Genomic DNA, 16,498 nt, shown 5'->3' with positions numbered 1-16,498 from the left:
CATTGACCTCTTCCTCATATGAAGAACTATTTCACTTTTCTATAATTTCAGGATGGCCAGCCAATTCTCCATGAAGCCATTATATGCCATGGTCTTAAATATGTTAGTCTACTAGTCACTCATGGGGCAGATGTAAATGCTACGGGAAAGGTGAGTTTTATGAAGTAACATTTAGACATCGAGGGCTATTCCATTTAAAATCCACACAGCCCCTGTGGAAGCTTGATTTTTTTTTTAATAAAATTCTAGAGTGAACAATAGCCCATGAGGAGTGACACAGGTCAAGAACTTATATAGGCAGCTAGGTACTATAAAAGACATTCATAACCTCATTAATAAACGTGAAGCGTGCGATCCAATCATATTTTATTATTTGTGAAACGCGAACGCAAATCGAGGTCATTAATATCTCACAATTGACCGCAAAATGCGAATTGTTCCAATGTCGCACACAATTGACTTCTGCGTGCGCCGTGATTGTGCGTCCAACGAACTGCTGCTGCGCTGGCTGTCCGATTTGGATTGCGCGCTACTATATTTGCACAAATTCTGATACGCACTTTTGTTATTGGTCGTTTTGTTTTAGCCTGATCGATTTTGGGAAAGGGAAGATGTAAATATTGTTTATTTTTACAAACTTTTGAGGAAGATTTTGTGTTATTTTGTAAAGTTAAAAGATCAAAGTGACGGTTATGAATGAGGTTAATAACTTTGCATCGGTTATCGTCGGGCATTGTGAAAAATCTAAACATTTTGCTTTGGACCTCGGAATATCCTCGGGCTGCGCCCTCGGGATATTCCTCGGTTCCAAAGGCAAAATGTTTAGATTTTTCACAATGCCTCCAAATAACCGATGCGCAGTTATTAACCTCTAAACCACATGGGCCAATCAGTGGTTAACAGCATTTTAGGAAAAACAAGAGTGATTTGACTGTTTTCTCAATTTTACAGGCATGAGAATTTTCAGTTTTAAAAGCATTCCAGCATGTGCATATTTCGTATTGTCTGTAAAAAACGACCTGGGCGTTGCATTTTTCCAAAAGTCCAAATTTCTGCAACTTTATTTAATTTCAGCCTGTTTTGGGTACTTTTTGCCCAATTTCAACTTGGTGTCCCACAAAAGATCATTTCTCCCATACTCTGCATTCATTTGGAATACCCTACCAGCACATGTAGCTTGTTTCTATCTTTTGTTATCTTTATAGGACAGAAAGACAGCTCTACATTAATTATAGCTGTGATCAGGATGCCAGAATTGCGTGCTGCTATATGCAAAGAACTTTGACTGGTATTAGGTCTTGTTTTGTTTTGTATGATTTTGATGGTCAGTTTTGTTTATTTCTAGGAAGAAGAGAGCGTCATGCACCATGTTGCATGTCAAAAAGATGAAACGGATACAGTAGCCATTATGCAACTCTTAATTGATAGCAAAGCTGATGTCAATGCTACCGACAAGGTGAGTCTCATACATGTCCCAGTGGGCACAGGTTAGGATTTCGACGTTGAAACAACATCAAAGTTTCAACCTAACCTGATTTCAACCAACTTTCAATGCAAAAAGGAAGGAGGTTGAAATCAGGTTGAAGTCCATTTGCAAATACAACGTGATTTCAACCTGATTTCAACCAGTCGACGTTGAAATTTCAACCTGATTTCTACATGATTTCAACGTCAGGTGTACCCACTGGGTGTAGATGTTACCCATTAGTATTAGTGTTTGACTTACGAGTCATTTGAGATGAGTCATTTGAGTCAAGCTCAATATCAACAGGAGGAACAGCCCATTTGTCTGAAAATGGTTAGGGTTTAAGGCATTTTAGATTAGGATTAGGGTTATGGTTAGGGTTTGCATTAGGGTTAGTGTTAGGGATAAGGTTAGCGTAGGCACCGGAGTTTTGCGCGGTTCGCGCAAAAGCAAGCACATTTTCGCGCATTTGGGTGTCCAAAGCGCATTTTGGGTTCCATCGAGAATGTTCACGATTTTGACCCATCGATAAGCTTAAAGTTAAAACTTACGATTTTATGCCCCAAATCGGCAGCATTTACAAGAAAATTCACGCAATATTGGTTCTAACTTCACTTATGTACATCAAAATACAAATAACGATCATTAAACCAAGCATAATGTGGGGAAATTTACCCTTGCTTTCGACATTTCGATCGACGATTTGTGATGGTCGTCATCTTTATTTTTATTTTTTTTTTTTTTTTTAAATGAACCCGGAAATGAACCGGAAGTCGGTCGTTATTGATTGACATGCCATCGTTTTACCGATGTTTTTTTGTGTTTTGCATTGATAACAGGGGATCACGCATTTTAGCGCATTTTGACCTATTTTTGGCGCATTTTGGCGCATTTTGAAAAGTGGCCAGCGCATTTTGCTGTTTTAAATCGCGCAAAACTCCGGTGCCTAGGTTAGCCAATGGTTAGGGTCAGAGTGAAGGTTAGATTTAGGCTTGGATCAGGGTTAGGATTAGGACTTATTAGGTTATATGTTAGGGTGATGTTTTTTACACAGCCATTATGCAACCTGTTAGCATAGATAATATCAGTGCTGCTGACACAGTGAGTAGGTCTATCAGAAATGTTTCTCAATTAGTGTTTGAATCACAAGTCATTTGAGTCAAGTCAAGACATGATACAACTGTAAATGTATATTGTCATCTCATGGTTATGTCATATTTAATTTAAATTTGCAGGTTTTTTTTTAAATAACTTAAATTTAAATTTTGCCATCGTTTTCAGTGACTGCCAAATTCCAGATATCAAATCAAATCAAATTTATTCATCCAATCATCATGAACACAATATACAAAGAATTACAATGAAAAATATAAATATGAATTACAATGAAAAAAGTAAATATAAATATAATGTTTATATATAATATACAATAAGAGCAAATATTCATATGAAAGACATTTATTAAAGGGAGATGATAGATGAGGACACTGCTAAACGCAGAGCATGAGGTGCAGTGCCCTCGGCCTAAAGTTACGGGCAATTACTACAAATGACAAAAGAAAAAAATGCAAGGTACAAATCAAACTGCAAATCATGCACTTGGTGCACATGGACGAAAAGATGAAAAGCAAAAATGCGATGGCCAAAATGCTGTCCATGTCCACTGGGCAACAATTAACAGAGGAATGATGCAAAAATATTATTATGAAGTAAAAATTAATAGAAAAATGTACCAGAAAATGAGGGTGCCGACAACAGATGCTGACATGACGACAGCAAAATACGAAAGATTTTAAAAATAAAGACTATTATTTTGTACCAAAGAAACATGATGAAAATTAAGGATCACTTGGCAGATATTTTCCAAGGAGAATGTTTGTAATGTGAAGTTTGAAAACAGCAACCGAAGGTGCATTTTTCAGGGATGGTGGTAAATTATTCCAATGTAATACACCTTGAATTCTAATAGTGTTATACGCAAGACATGTGTTGGTTTGATCTATATGGATATCATTAGCTTGACGAGTGTTATAATTATGCACATCGCTGTTAATAGTAAAGTAATTTTGATCAAGTATACCCATGTAAATTTTTCTAATAAGCGTCCAATACCAAGTCCCATTGTCACCATATTATAAGCAATATCGGACCTTGTATCACCTTATAGTTTGGTAGTGAGATAGATGCGTATTTTGGTGGTCGCAGTATCAAATCACGCACGAACCGTATCCTTCCGAGAGTAAGGATGGATTGTCGGCACACTGCATAAAGGTACCAATGTCACTACCAAACACAGGGGAAACAAAGTGTAATACTTGGTGCTTATATACGAGGGGTATCCAAAAGTTTTTGACATCACCCAGAAGTGAAAGAGCTATACCGATGAAATTTTGTCAGTGTAATCACTGGTCCTTATGTACATTATGGTCCAAAAAATGGTCTCATAAGTATGTTTACTTTCAACACAGGTGGCGCTAGATGGGAAGTAGGCGCATAACCTTTTCATGATAAGATCCTCCACTTTCTGGAGTTTTTTCTGGCCGCATCATCCGTAAGTGATGGACGTCCACTTCTTGGCTCATCTGTGAGGGACATGTGGCCAGTTTGGAAATTCCTTTTTCAAAAAGCAATAGTGCCATATGATGGGCAATCATCACCGAGATTGCTTTCATTTCATCATAGATTTTCTGAGCATTGTAGGCCTAACCCTACAAATGCAGGAACTTAATCACGCTGCGTGCCTCAATTTTCACCAACTTGCAGGTTGTGCGCCTACTGCCCATCTAGCGCCACCTGTAAAAAAAGTAAACATACTTATGAGACCATTTTTGGACCATAATGTATATAAGGACCAGTGATTACACTGACAAAATTTCATCAGTATAGCTCTTTCACTTCTGGGTGATGTCAAAAACTTTTGGATACCCCCTCGTAATTTGTTGTCATAATATGCTTGTTTCAGAATGGACACACACCACTGATGCTTGCCCATAAACCAGAGGTTGTACGGATGTTATTGCATCATGTGGCAGACGTCAACATAGCTGATGAGGTACATAATTGAATATATGAATACAAAACCCACCCAAGTCCATACGTTGGCCAAATTGAGTTAAACATGGGAAATTGTTGCTATACATAGGCCTGTCATATGTATGAAAGAACAATTCAAATTCATCCTCTGTGTCTATTGAGCATGTGAGAAATAGCACATATGAAAGAATCAACCCAATTCTGTGATTTGAGTCTTGTTACACATTGATTGAAATCCAGTATGTATAAAAGTCCACTTGTAACACATTAATTGCTGGAGAGTGACTTTTGAAATAAAAATGGGTTTAATAAAGGAACATGTGTGGTTTATATTACATGGCATAATGTTTATCAACATTATACATACCTGTGTGCTTTATTTTGTATTATCTTGCTAGTGGTAATCCCATTCCAACGTTGTTGTTTTTTACATATGATTCAAAAAACCACCCAAATCCAAAATTTAAAATGAACCCTACAAAGTCCCTGAAATGCTAATCGTCATACTTTATACAGTTTAATACACTCATTTGCACGTAAAACGTACCATATTGACCAGGTAAATCTAACAAAAGGAATTAAAATGATACACAGGTTTTTCTCTCAAAATCACTTCCCATGGACTTGGGTGGCTTTTGTATTCATGTATTCAATTATATAATAGGACTGTCATCAATTATAACAATATAAAATATCTGCTACTGGCTATTCCAGTTGAAATCCATACATCCCTTAAGCTTAAAATCTTGCACATAGGAAATGTGGATTTCAAATGGGAATTGATTCCATTTGAAATTCACACCCCCTGTGTAGAAGATTAAGGTCATGTCTTCCATAGGGGGTGTATGGATTTCAACTGGAATAGCCCAATAAATATGTTACCCGTCATATTGTAGCATGGTACACGTGTTGGATATCGTCATTAAAAGGTACTAAAGAAACATGTACAACAAAATAAGGAAAATAAGAAGGAATTTGTACTATATTTGTCACATAAAATTGATATTCTACATGCGACAACAATTTTGAGATGTAAGTTCGTAACAGTTGGACTTATGGTTCCAGAGTTATGGTTATTTTAATGTTCCTCAGAACAGTAAAATACAAAAGAAGTTGAATACTGTTATTAGATACACTAAGCCAAAAAGAAACTTATAATTTTTCACAAGGTCATATCTTAAAATCCTGTCTATCAAAATTAACCAAAATTACACACAGGATTGCCTCAATACTCTACTCTAAACACATGTCACTAACTATGCAGTTGTCCAACTGACACAACAGCAAAATGGACTGACATGCAACACCTTCCTGGACGACATTCACAGCGCAACAGATTTCTTTGGCTTGGTTCCAATTATTCGCCTGTGAATGTGATCCCGGAAGCTGTTCCGTGTCAGTGCATTTTACTGTTGTGTCAGTTGGACAACTGCTTGGTTACTGACATGTGTTTAGAGTAGAATATTGAAGTAATCCTGTGTGTAATTTTTGTTCATGTACAGGCGAATAATTGGAACCCAGCCAAAGAAATCTGTTGCGCTGTGAATGTGGTCCAGGAAGGTGTTGCATGTCACTGCATTTTACTGTTGTGTCAGTGTTTAGAGTAGAGTATTGAAGTAATCCTGTGTGCAATTTTTGTTCATTTTTATGGAGAGGATTTTAAGATATGACCTTGTGAAAAATTATAAGTTTCTTTTTTGGCTTAGTGTATATCTCAAAAGTAATATGCCATTACATTTAAAATCCACACTATTCCTGTGAAAGATTTGGGAAATATCTTACACATGGTAGTATGAATTCCATATGGAATTAGCACATTAACCAACTCTTTTTAAAACTCACCCTCCCTCTGTGGAAGATTCAGGTTGAATCTTTCTCATAGGTACGTGTATGAAATTCAAATAGAGCTGCCTACTGTGCTAATTCCATATGGAATTCATACTCCCCTGTGGAAGATATTTCCCAAATCTTTCACAGGAATAGTGTGGATTTTAAATGAAAGGGCCCAATTAGCAACAAGCAACTCATTTAGCTTGATCACATCGTTATGAACACGGCAGAGTGCAGAATACGCAAAATTGCTGTTCTGAGTAAACGGCGTTTGAAAATCTTGGTACCATTCCATTGGTCCTTCTAAAAATTTGGAACATTCGTGAGCACTCATTTGAAATGTATATTATAGAAGTGAATATACACGAATTATTGGCAATACTTGCATGCTCTGAAATAATCGATATATCGCTCACAACGCGTTTGAACAGCTATTCGGCATTATGCTGTATCCAAAATGTCTCTACCACTGCGCAGAGAGAGGTCGAATACGCATTCAACTACGTGTAAATTATAGCACGCATTCTTGATTTGGGACTTTTGTGTAGACTGGTTGTCCTAAGGCTATGTAGACTTAACTTGCTATTTAAGTTGTAAATAGTCATCCCTGTAATATTTAGCAAAAACTCGAGGATTTTAAAGCACAAATAACAATATTGACCTATGTTTTGCGTATGATTTTCCGGGATTTTCAAATTTCACGGTAGCGACTCACATTATTAAACCACAGCAATATCATGTGGGGAATGTTTGTACTTATTTTGGTATCACTGGATAGAAGGTACCTAAAGCTATACGTTGGTATCAAATATATTAGTATAGGACATGCAATATAGAATATTCGGGGTTTCCGCTATACAATACTATAGATCAACATGATTTGTACAGCTAAGTATACGATTCGTCTCTCTGCTGAATTCATTTATGGCATTTAGGCGCGATTCGTCCAAATCAAAATTTCAATAACAACGTCTGTTAGTAAGATTTACCATTAATTTTTGGTGGAAATAAAAGATAACCTGAAACATAATCATAATCATACAAAAGCTCAATTTGCTCAAAATTCTCGATTTGTCACTCTGCCGAATTCACAACGACATGACATTTTGTTCTTCCGTGATACCAGGATGGCAACACCGCCTTACATCATCATTCTGCCAAAGAAGAGAACACAACAAACCTGTTGAGATTGCTGGACTGTGGGGCCAATGTACTATCACAGAATAAGGTAAATAGTACCTACAAACGTAAGACCATTATTTACATTACACTTTGAAAAGGTTCCATTTCGATTTTTGACCAGGTTGCTATCAAATTCAATGCCAAGAGTAATGAACATGTACAGTGGCTATAATAGTATTGTGTCTTCTCCAGTTGGATTTGGCATTGGTCATCGCAATGAGTGTGCTAACCTAGTCCCGCGGGAGCATTTACACACACATAGAGGGGCGGTTTGTCTGTACACTGGTGACGCACTGCGTAAAGGCACTGATTCAAATCTGTCACTGCAAAATCCAACATGGTGTTACTTGCAACTTGAGACAAGACAGACTTTATATGCAGTTGGAAGTGTTAAAGTCTCTATTTAAGGCCCGGCAAAAAACGTCGTTTTCACGCCGTGATTCTCGCTATTAACCAACTATCTCGCTTTTTAAAAAAGTTTCCAAGCAGTGCACTTACTCTAAAAATGTTGCTTTATGCCATAAAAGTTCGCCGAATTCCATTAAAATGCAGTTCCAACTTCGCCAAAGTGCAGAATTCAACAGCATTGCAAGCACAAGGTCGAGTGAAAAAGACATGCTTTACTCAATAAAAACTGACATTTCATTTAAAATGAGTTCAAGTTTAGGCCAAATATCATTATATTTATTGAATTACTGGAATATTTTGACTATAAAACATAATTCAAGGTCAAATTTTTGTCACTTTTTCTTCGACACCGGCCGGCCGTCGGCAGGTTTGTTTATTTCCATCTGACATTGTTCTGAACTATGAACTATAGAGGGCAGCAAATTTTTTGATTTTTTTTTCTCGCATTTTTGGGCGTTTTGAAAGCTTCTTGTGCCATTTTTCGGGGAAAATCTTGCTTTTCTCGCTTTTCAAAATTTTGGATCTTGTTTTTTACTTCAAAAAATTGCGTTTTTTGCCGGGGCCTATCTCTATTAAATGTTGTGTAGATGTGCAATAAGTCAAATTATATGTGACTTTGTCGTTATTGAATTGTCAACTTAGTGTTTCATGTGTTTTGGCTGAATAAACAAATTTCACCAAGAACGACTACAGTTTCATAATGGTGTAAACTCCCACATACTCAATATATTGTAATCTTTTACCATTGAACTTGAGGTTGAAATTGCAAATGGAAAACACTTGGAACATACATACCTGAGTCAAGTTAATGACAAGAACATGGATTAAAAACATGTTGGCTACATTGAAATACAGGCTGGATCAAAATGATTGGTACCCATTGGTTTCCAGTGATTATGGACAAGACTGCCATATCAAAATGCAACATAGGATCTGCATGCTTTGTTGATTAATGTCATAAACAGTCATATAACAATAAATTGTGGACATTTCAAGATTATCCAATGTTGCATTTGGAAGAAGCAGGCTTTCAAATACTACCAAAATTGATGGGTACCAATTATTTTGATACCGCTTGTAATAGCAAAAATGGCAATGCCACATCCAACAATATTTAGGGAATAAAGGTATTGTTTTTAGCCGCTGGAGTGCTTCTATCGTCTCATAATAACACAGGCGACATCATTATTTTAAGTAAAGTTGTTTTACTCCCAAAAATAATAGACGATAGTCCCGTTGTTGCTATGCGCCTCCGATTGGTTTAAATAGCGAGTACGCATATCAATAAGAACCAATAAGATTAGAGGAATGTTCTCAAGTGTTTAAAAATGTCCAATATGGATGAGATTGAAATTAATGCATAGAACATTTTTGTTTTCATCGTCTATTTTAAGGTGGAAAGGGGACCACTCCACATAGCTGCAAAACAAAGTGATGAATACACATGCTGGTTGCTTCTCAAATGTGGTGCTTATATCAAGGCTGTGGACCAGGTTAGTACTTAGGCTACAGAGTACAAATTGGCTGCGCTCTAGCAGAGCCGGCCCAGGTCTGGCTGCGCTCTAATCTGATAGGAGCCAGGTGAAGCCAACTCAAGGTTGGCCCTGCTACCTGCATTCGGCTGCGCTAACTTATAGTGTGTTGTTACCACCTACCTTGCGACGCATATCCAAGACCCAGTGAATTGGATCTACGGCATAAAAGGCTTATTGTGAAAATAGTAGATAGCCCAGAGAAACCACAATATTTACTACAAATTGGACAATGGAATAATGGTTAGTATATTATTGTACAGCAAATATGCAAACTACATTATTTACCCAAGCAGATATAATCCTCATGCGACCAAACAACAAATACTGAACCACCCAGCCAATCTAGGAACTGACGCAGCCAGACAGCGCAGCCAAAATGAAAAAGGGTAGCAAGGCCAAAGCGGAGCTGCCCCGCTAGAGCACAGCCTACTTGTGCTCCCATACCTTAATACAGTTCTTGAAGAATCATTCTTTATTAATCCTGGAAACTTTAACAAAAGAATGGGATACTCCAGTTGAAATCCATACATCTCTTATAGAAGACATGACCTTAATCTCCCACACAAGGTGTGTGAATTTTACATTGGGGTAACCTGAATGGGTGACTCCATGTAAAATGTATACCCTCTGTGGGGAGATTAACCCTAACGCCCGAAGGACTTTTTGGCAGCTAGAAGGGAAAGAAGGAAGGAATAAAGAGAGACCCCTCGCATGCCAAGCACTAGGTCGGCGACACTTAACCAGGTCGGTGACATTTAGCCACAGGTCTTTCACTGGCTGGGCCAAAGAAAGCGTGCCTATATATCACTTAGGGCGATTGCGTCATCACATCACGTGATATGCATACAGGCGCAGTGCATGTATCATATAGTATTTTGTAGTACTCAGCCCGGTTAGGTTAATTTAGCCTATATGGAGTTTTGATAGTAGTTAACTAACCCTAACTCCCGAAGGGCTTTTTGGCGACTGGAAGGGACCTGATGAACGTCTTTATAATCATCTGTTGTTTTCTTCTGTAAACCATCTTAGCTATTGTGTTTAAATATACTGCGCCAATAAAGTATCCTTACAGTTGGAAAAATAATCACAATTCCCAAACTGAACAATATTGGGGTAAATTTGTTTTTTTAATAGATGCACTAGCTAATCCTGCACATTATGACACCACATTGAATCCAATGTGACTTCAAGAAGCAAAGTTACAAGCATTTGATTAGACGAAGGTCCAGTTTTGAAAGTGACAAAGTGCCCTATTCAAAACTCCACAGACTAGACATGTGGTTTGAGAGTGGTGAATGGTTAATTTAATAAAACAAAAGGAACAAAAGAAAACTGAAACAAAAGAACTGACAAATAACATGAAAGTTATGAAAAGTACAGAGAAGTAAAAACTGAAATAAAAACTGCTTTAAATACCGCTTCATTGAAGAAACTGTGTTGTCTCTTTGTTTTGCTTGTTGGAATCTTTTGCGCCTTGTATAGGCCAGTTTGTCACTTTTAAAACTGGACCTTCGTCTATTCAATTGCTTGTAACTTTACTTCCTGAGGTCACATTGGATTCAATGTGGTGTCATAATGTGCAGGATTAGATAGTGCATCTATTAAAAAAACAAATTTAACCCAATATTGTCCAGTTTTGAAATTGTGATTATTTTTCCAAGTGTAAGGATACTTTATTGGCGCAGTATATTACCAGAATGTACTAGTTGCCCTCAATATTAAGCATGTTATGATAATTTTATTGTTACAGGATGGCAACACTCCTTTGCATATGGCAGCCCAGCGTGGAGACGAAAAAGTGTGTGAAAGATTACTTAAATCAGGAGCAGATGTGTTTGTAAAGAACAATGTAAGATATCAAGTCAACTCTTATAATATTATGAGTCGTTTCAATCCTATCACAGAACTGATGGTGGTGTGCACCCTGATTGACCATTGAGATCAACCGATTCACTCCACCAATCAGAACCCACTATCCCAAACCAGTGTGTACCCTGATTTGCCAAAGAGATGCTCCTATACTTCAAGACTTGATTCACTCAGCAAATCAGGACCCCACTTGTATTCCAAACCAGTTAGTGGTATGCACCATCAGCATTTGATTGTGCAAACAAATGACTTCTCCTATTGTGTATTACTCCTCCAGAAACCTTGTTTGTACCTGTTTGGGTGGGGGGGGGACATTACAAAAGGCTGATTTTAGTATTAAATGTATCCTTTCCATCCCAAAGTTGTAAGAATGAAATGGTAATGCCCCTTTTCAAATGTGAATTGATGGGAATTCAAACATGGCCGAATGTGTCCGTACACGTATTGGTGATGATATAAGATGTTGTACACTGATATCATGAAAGACAGAGATAAAAACAATTTATCGCGTCTGATGTCACTGTCAATTACGATCCTTGATTGGTTTACACAGGTTAATCAGGGCGTAAAAGGAAGACCGATCTATCTGGTGCTGATCGGAGAAAAGGAATAGCAGCAAATGGCGAAAAAGTTCGTACTTTTACAAGGCAAAAAGCAGCTTTTCTAGGCATTGTGGACATGGTGCCTTCACCAAAGAAAGTTTCCAACTATAAAGACCTAACTTTTGAGATGGTTTGCATGTCGAAAGGTGCAAAATCAACAATAAGGCGCCCGGTTATAAATCCGCGTTCAGCAAGTCATCATCACAACACCTGTAAACAAACCGTGCTCGAGTTTGATTGACAGGTGACGTCAGACGCGATAAATTATCTTTATCTTTGTCTTTCATTATAGTAAATTCTTCAACTTACTCAATCTTGTTTGCATATTTTTCACTGTATAGGACAATCAACAACCTTTAACAGTATGGCCTACCAATCCAGGTAATGAACCAGCAGTGTTTGCAGAAGCTATCAAGGTAAGCTTACCTCCATGAGAACTACCTACCGATTGGCCAAAATGAAAACCAACCATGGAGGGCATTAATAAGATTATCTGCAAATGCAAGTTTGGCCATAAATAGTTTAAAGCTTAGTTGGCAATTGAAATGAGCATTTCAAGTTATCAACCAATCAGAAATGCTGTTAGATGGCCAGTAGTGTCCAGAGGGTTAATGAAATCACTATAGTCTAAATATCACACCTAACAGATTATCGATTTAAAGCCATAATTTACTATCTCGGCCCAGTTTTCTTTTTGTTATTCTTTGCCAAAAATTATAGAATATTCTATTACCTCCACGACCCATTATTCAAAATCGCGCACTGTGATTTGTTGAAACGCGTCACGTGAGAGCCCATTATTCTGCAATATTGGGTCAAGCGCCGTAACACATTCTACGCACAGCATTACGCTTGGTTACGCGTGCAATATTTCCGCGATACTCGCTGTCACTTACGCGTACCCGCTCCATCTTGAAGTAAACAACAATATTTGTGCCAAAAAATGACATTTTCTCTTTAAATTGCACTATTTTCTGGTAATAGAATAGAAATAAAGGGTGCAGCATTATCCTTTACACGCAAATAATGTGTCCTCGGCCACGGCAGTAAAAGCGTTTAAATAATGGGTTGGCTGCGCCTCACCCATTATTTACGTTTTTTACTGCCTCGGTGTAAAGGATAATGCATTACCCTTTATTTCTTAAATATATTAGCAACAAGTGTCAGGAGTGTTTTCATTTTAGGAGGATGATGAGGTAAAATGAAAGAAACCCCCCTTATTCTACTGGCTGCTTAAAACACAAATACAGCCATGTCATCCCACACGGTTGTTTGATGTATATAGAATTGGCTTCATTATTAACTAAATGCAAACTATAGATGGCGCTATTTATCCTAAATCGTATTTCTTTATTTGCAAGGGGTAGGTGGTTAATACTGCCAATAAAACAGCTGGAATAGGTGAAACTAGCAACAAGGAAATTTTATAAACATATTTTATCAAACAATAAACGGAATTATTTGTATTTAAAGCTTGAAAGAGTAATTTCCAGATACTAAATAGCGCCACCAATTTTGTCATTAATAGATACATTTTATATCCGAAAAAGCTTTAAAAAATGCTATAAATGTGAATAATTTTGTAAAAGAGGGGAAATTAAAATTGAGAATAACTCAAAAGCATCTGTACACATTAGCATGATATCACATTTAGCTGTTTAAGCCTAAAATTTGTTTGTACATGATGTTTTGTTTGAAACACTAATAAATGATCCCATCAAACAACCGTGCCCATTGTTTTTCTGCCTCATTTCGGTGTATCCTTTGTGTGCACCAAACAAATCCTAACTCTAATCCTAAACCTAACCTAGTATTTCATGCTCTCTTACACTAAGGATAAACCCTCATTTCAAGATTTTCTGAGAGCTGCATTCCAACCTTCCTGTCCTCTCCTGTGCCCTGACAGCCAGGATCAGCTTCATGAGTCTGAGAGTGATCTGCATTCTAGTATTACTGTCCTCTTGTGCCTTAGCAGCCAGGATCAGCTTCATGAGTCTGAGAGTGATCTGCATTCTAGTATTACTGTCCTCTTGTGCCTTAGCAGCCAGGATCAGCTTCATGAGTCTGAGAGTGATCTGCATTCTAGTATTACTGTCCTCTTGTGTCTTAGCAGCCAGGATCAGCTTCATGAGTCTGAGAGTGATCTGCATTCTAGTATTACTGTCCTCTTGTGCCTTAGCAGCCAGGATCAGCTTCATGAGTCTGAGAGTGATCTGCATTCTAGTATTACTGTCCTCTTGTGTCTTAGCAGCCAGGATCAGCTTCATGAGTCTGAGAGTGATCTGCATTCTAGTATTACTGTCCTCTTGTGTCTTAGCAGCCAGGATCAGCTTCATGAGTCTGAGAGTGATCTGCATTCTAGTATTACTGTCCTCTTGTGTCTTAGCAGCCAGGATCAGCTTCATGAGTCTGAGAGTGATCTGCATTCTAGTATTACTGTCCTCTTGTGTCTTAGCAGCCAGGATCAGCTTCATGAGTCTGAGAGTGATCTGCATTCTAGTATTACTGTCCTCTTGTGTCTTAGCAGCCAGGATCAGCTTCATGAGTCTGAGAGTGATCTGCATTCTAGTATTACTGTCCTCTTGTGCCTTAGCAGCCAGGATCAGCTTCATGAGTCTGAGAGTGATCTGCATTCTAGTATTACTGTCCTCTTGTGCCTTAGCAGCCAGGATCAGCTTCATGAGTCTGAGAGTGATCTGCATTCTAGTATTACTGTCCTCTTGTGCCTTAGCAGCCAGGATCAGCTTCATGAGTCTGAGAGTGATCTGCATTCTAGTATTACTGTCCTCTTGTGCCCTGACAGCCAGGATCAGCTTCATGAGTCTGAGAGTGATCTGCATTCTAGTATTACTGTCCTCTTGTGCCTTAGCAGCCAGGATCAGCTGCATGAGTCTGAGAGTGATCTGCATTCTAGTATTACTGTCCTCTTGTGCCCTGACAGCCAGGATCAGCTGCATGAGTCTGAGAGTGATCTGCATTCTAGTATTACTGTCCTCTTGTGCCTTAGCAGCCAGGATCAGCTTCATGAGTCTGAGAGTGTTCTGCATTCTAGTATTACTGTCCTCTTGTGCCTTAGCAGCCAGGATCAGCTGCATGAGTCTGAGAGTGATCTGCATTCTAGTATTACTGTCCTCTTGTGCCTTAGCAGCCAGGATCAGCTTCATGAGTCTGAGAGTGTTCTGCATTCTAGTATTACTGTCCTCTTGTGCCTTAGCAGCCAGGATCAGCTGCATGAGTCTGAGAGTGATCTGCATTCTAGTATTACTGTCCTCTTGTGCCTTAGCAGCCAGGATCAGCTTCATGAGTCTGAGAGTGATCTGCATTCTAGTATTACTGTCCTCTTGTGCCTTAGCAGCCAGGATCAGCTTCATGAGTCTGAGAGTGATCTGCATTCTAGTATTACTGTCCTCTTGTGCCTTAGCAGCCAGGATCAGCTTCATGAGTCTGAGAGTGATCTGCATTCTAGTATTACTGTCCTCTTGTGCCTTAGCAGCCAGGATCAGCTGCATGAGTCTGAGAGTGATCTGCATTCTAGTATTACTGTCCTCTTGTGCCTTAGCAGCCAGGATCAGCTTCATGAGTCTGAGAGTGATCTGCATTCTAGTATTACTGTCCTCTTGTGCCTTAGCAGCCAGGATCAGCTTCATGAGTCTGAGAGTGATCTGCATTCTAGTATTACTGTCCTCTTGTGCCTTAGCAGCCAGGATCAGCTGCATGAGTCTGAGAGTGATCTGCATTCTAGTATTACTGTCCTCTTGTGCCTTAGCAGCCAGGATCAGCTTCATGAGTCTGAGAGTGATCTGCATTCTAGTATTACTGTCCTCTTGTGCCTTAGCAGCCAGGATCAGCTTCATGAGTCTGAGAGTGATCTGCATTCTAGTATTACTGTCCTCTTGTGCCTTAGCAGCCAGGATCAGCTTCATGAGTCTGAGAGTGATCTGCATTCTAGTATTACTGTCCTCTTGTGCCTTAGCAGCCAGGATCAGCTTCATGAGTCTGAGAGTGATCTGCATTCTAGTATTACTGTCCTCTTGTGCCTTAGCAGCCAGGATCAGCTGCATGAGTCTGAGAGTGATCTGCATTCTAGTATTACTGTCCTCTTGTGCCTTAGCAGCCAGGATCAGCTTCATGAGTCTGAGAGTGATCTGCATTCTAGTATTACTGTCCTCTTGTGCCTTAGCAGCCAGGATCAGCTTCATGAGTCTGAGAGTGATCTGCATTCTAGTATTACTGTCCTCTTGTGCCTTAGCAGCCAGGATCAGCTTCATGAGTCTGAGAGTGATCTGCATTCTAGTATTACTGTCCTCTTGTGCCTTAGCAGCCAGGATCAGCTGCATGAGTTTCGTAAAGATAAACCAGAACAATTAGTATTAAAATCTTTGTCCAAGAGAATTTCAAGTAATCTCAATTGTTTTCCACAAAAACAAAATAACCAAAATGGAGGACTTTGAACTTGAATTGAGAGTTTAGGTGATCTAACATGAATTGAGCGATATTGAAGTAAATAGTGTCCGCCCACTTGTCTAATGTTCAGTGGCGTGCGCAGCACATTGAAAGTGGGAGGGGCCAGGTTG

General features: G+C 38.7%; 1 protein-coding gene across 1 annotated transcript in view; it reads left to right on the top strand.

Annotated features, from left to right (window-relative positions):
- Positions 1-16,498, top strand: part of LOC140138902 (uncharacterized) — a 56,668-nt gene that overhangs the window by 33,701 nt on the left and 6,469 nt on the right. Inside the window, exons 15-21 of the mRNA XM_072160687.1 lie at positions 52-150; positions 1,346-1,456; positions 4,428-4,517; positions 7,455-7,556; positions 9,313-9,411; positions 11,204-11,302; positions 12,266-12,340. Coding sequence (XP_072016788.1) covers positions 52-150; positions 1,346-1,456; positions 4,428-4,517; positions 7,455-7,556; positions 9,313-9,411; positions 11,204-11,302; positions 12,266-12,340 — 675 coding nt within the window. The remainder of the gene's footprint in view (positions 1-51; positions 151-1,345; positions 1,457-4,427; positions 4,518-7,454; positions 7,557-9,312; positions 9,412-11,203; positions 11,303-12,265; positions 12,341-16,498) is intronic.

Source organism: Amphiura filiformis, chromosome 18, assembly GCF_039555335.1.
Source record: "Amphiura filiformis chromosome 18, Afil_fr2py, whole genome shotgun sequence".
Taxonomy (NCBI): Eukaryota; Metazoa; Echinodermata; class Ophiuroidea; order Amphilepidida; family Amphiuridae; genus Amphiura; species Amphiura filiformis.
The sequence above is the reverse complement of the archived record's forward strand: the minus strand, read 5'-3'. Positions and strand labels throughout refer to the sequence as shown.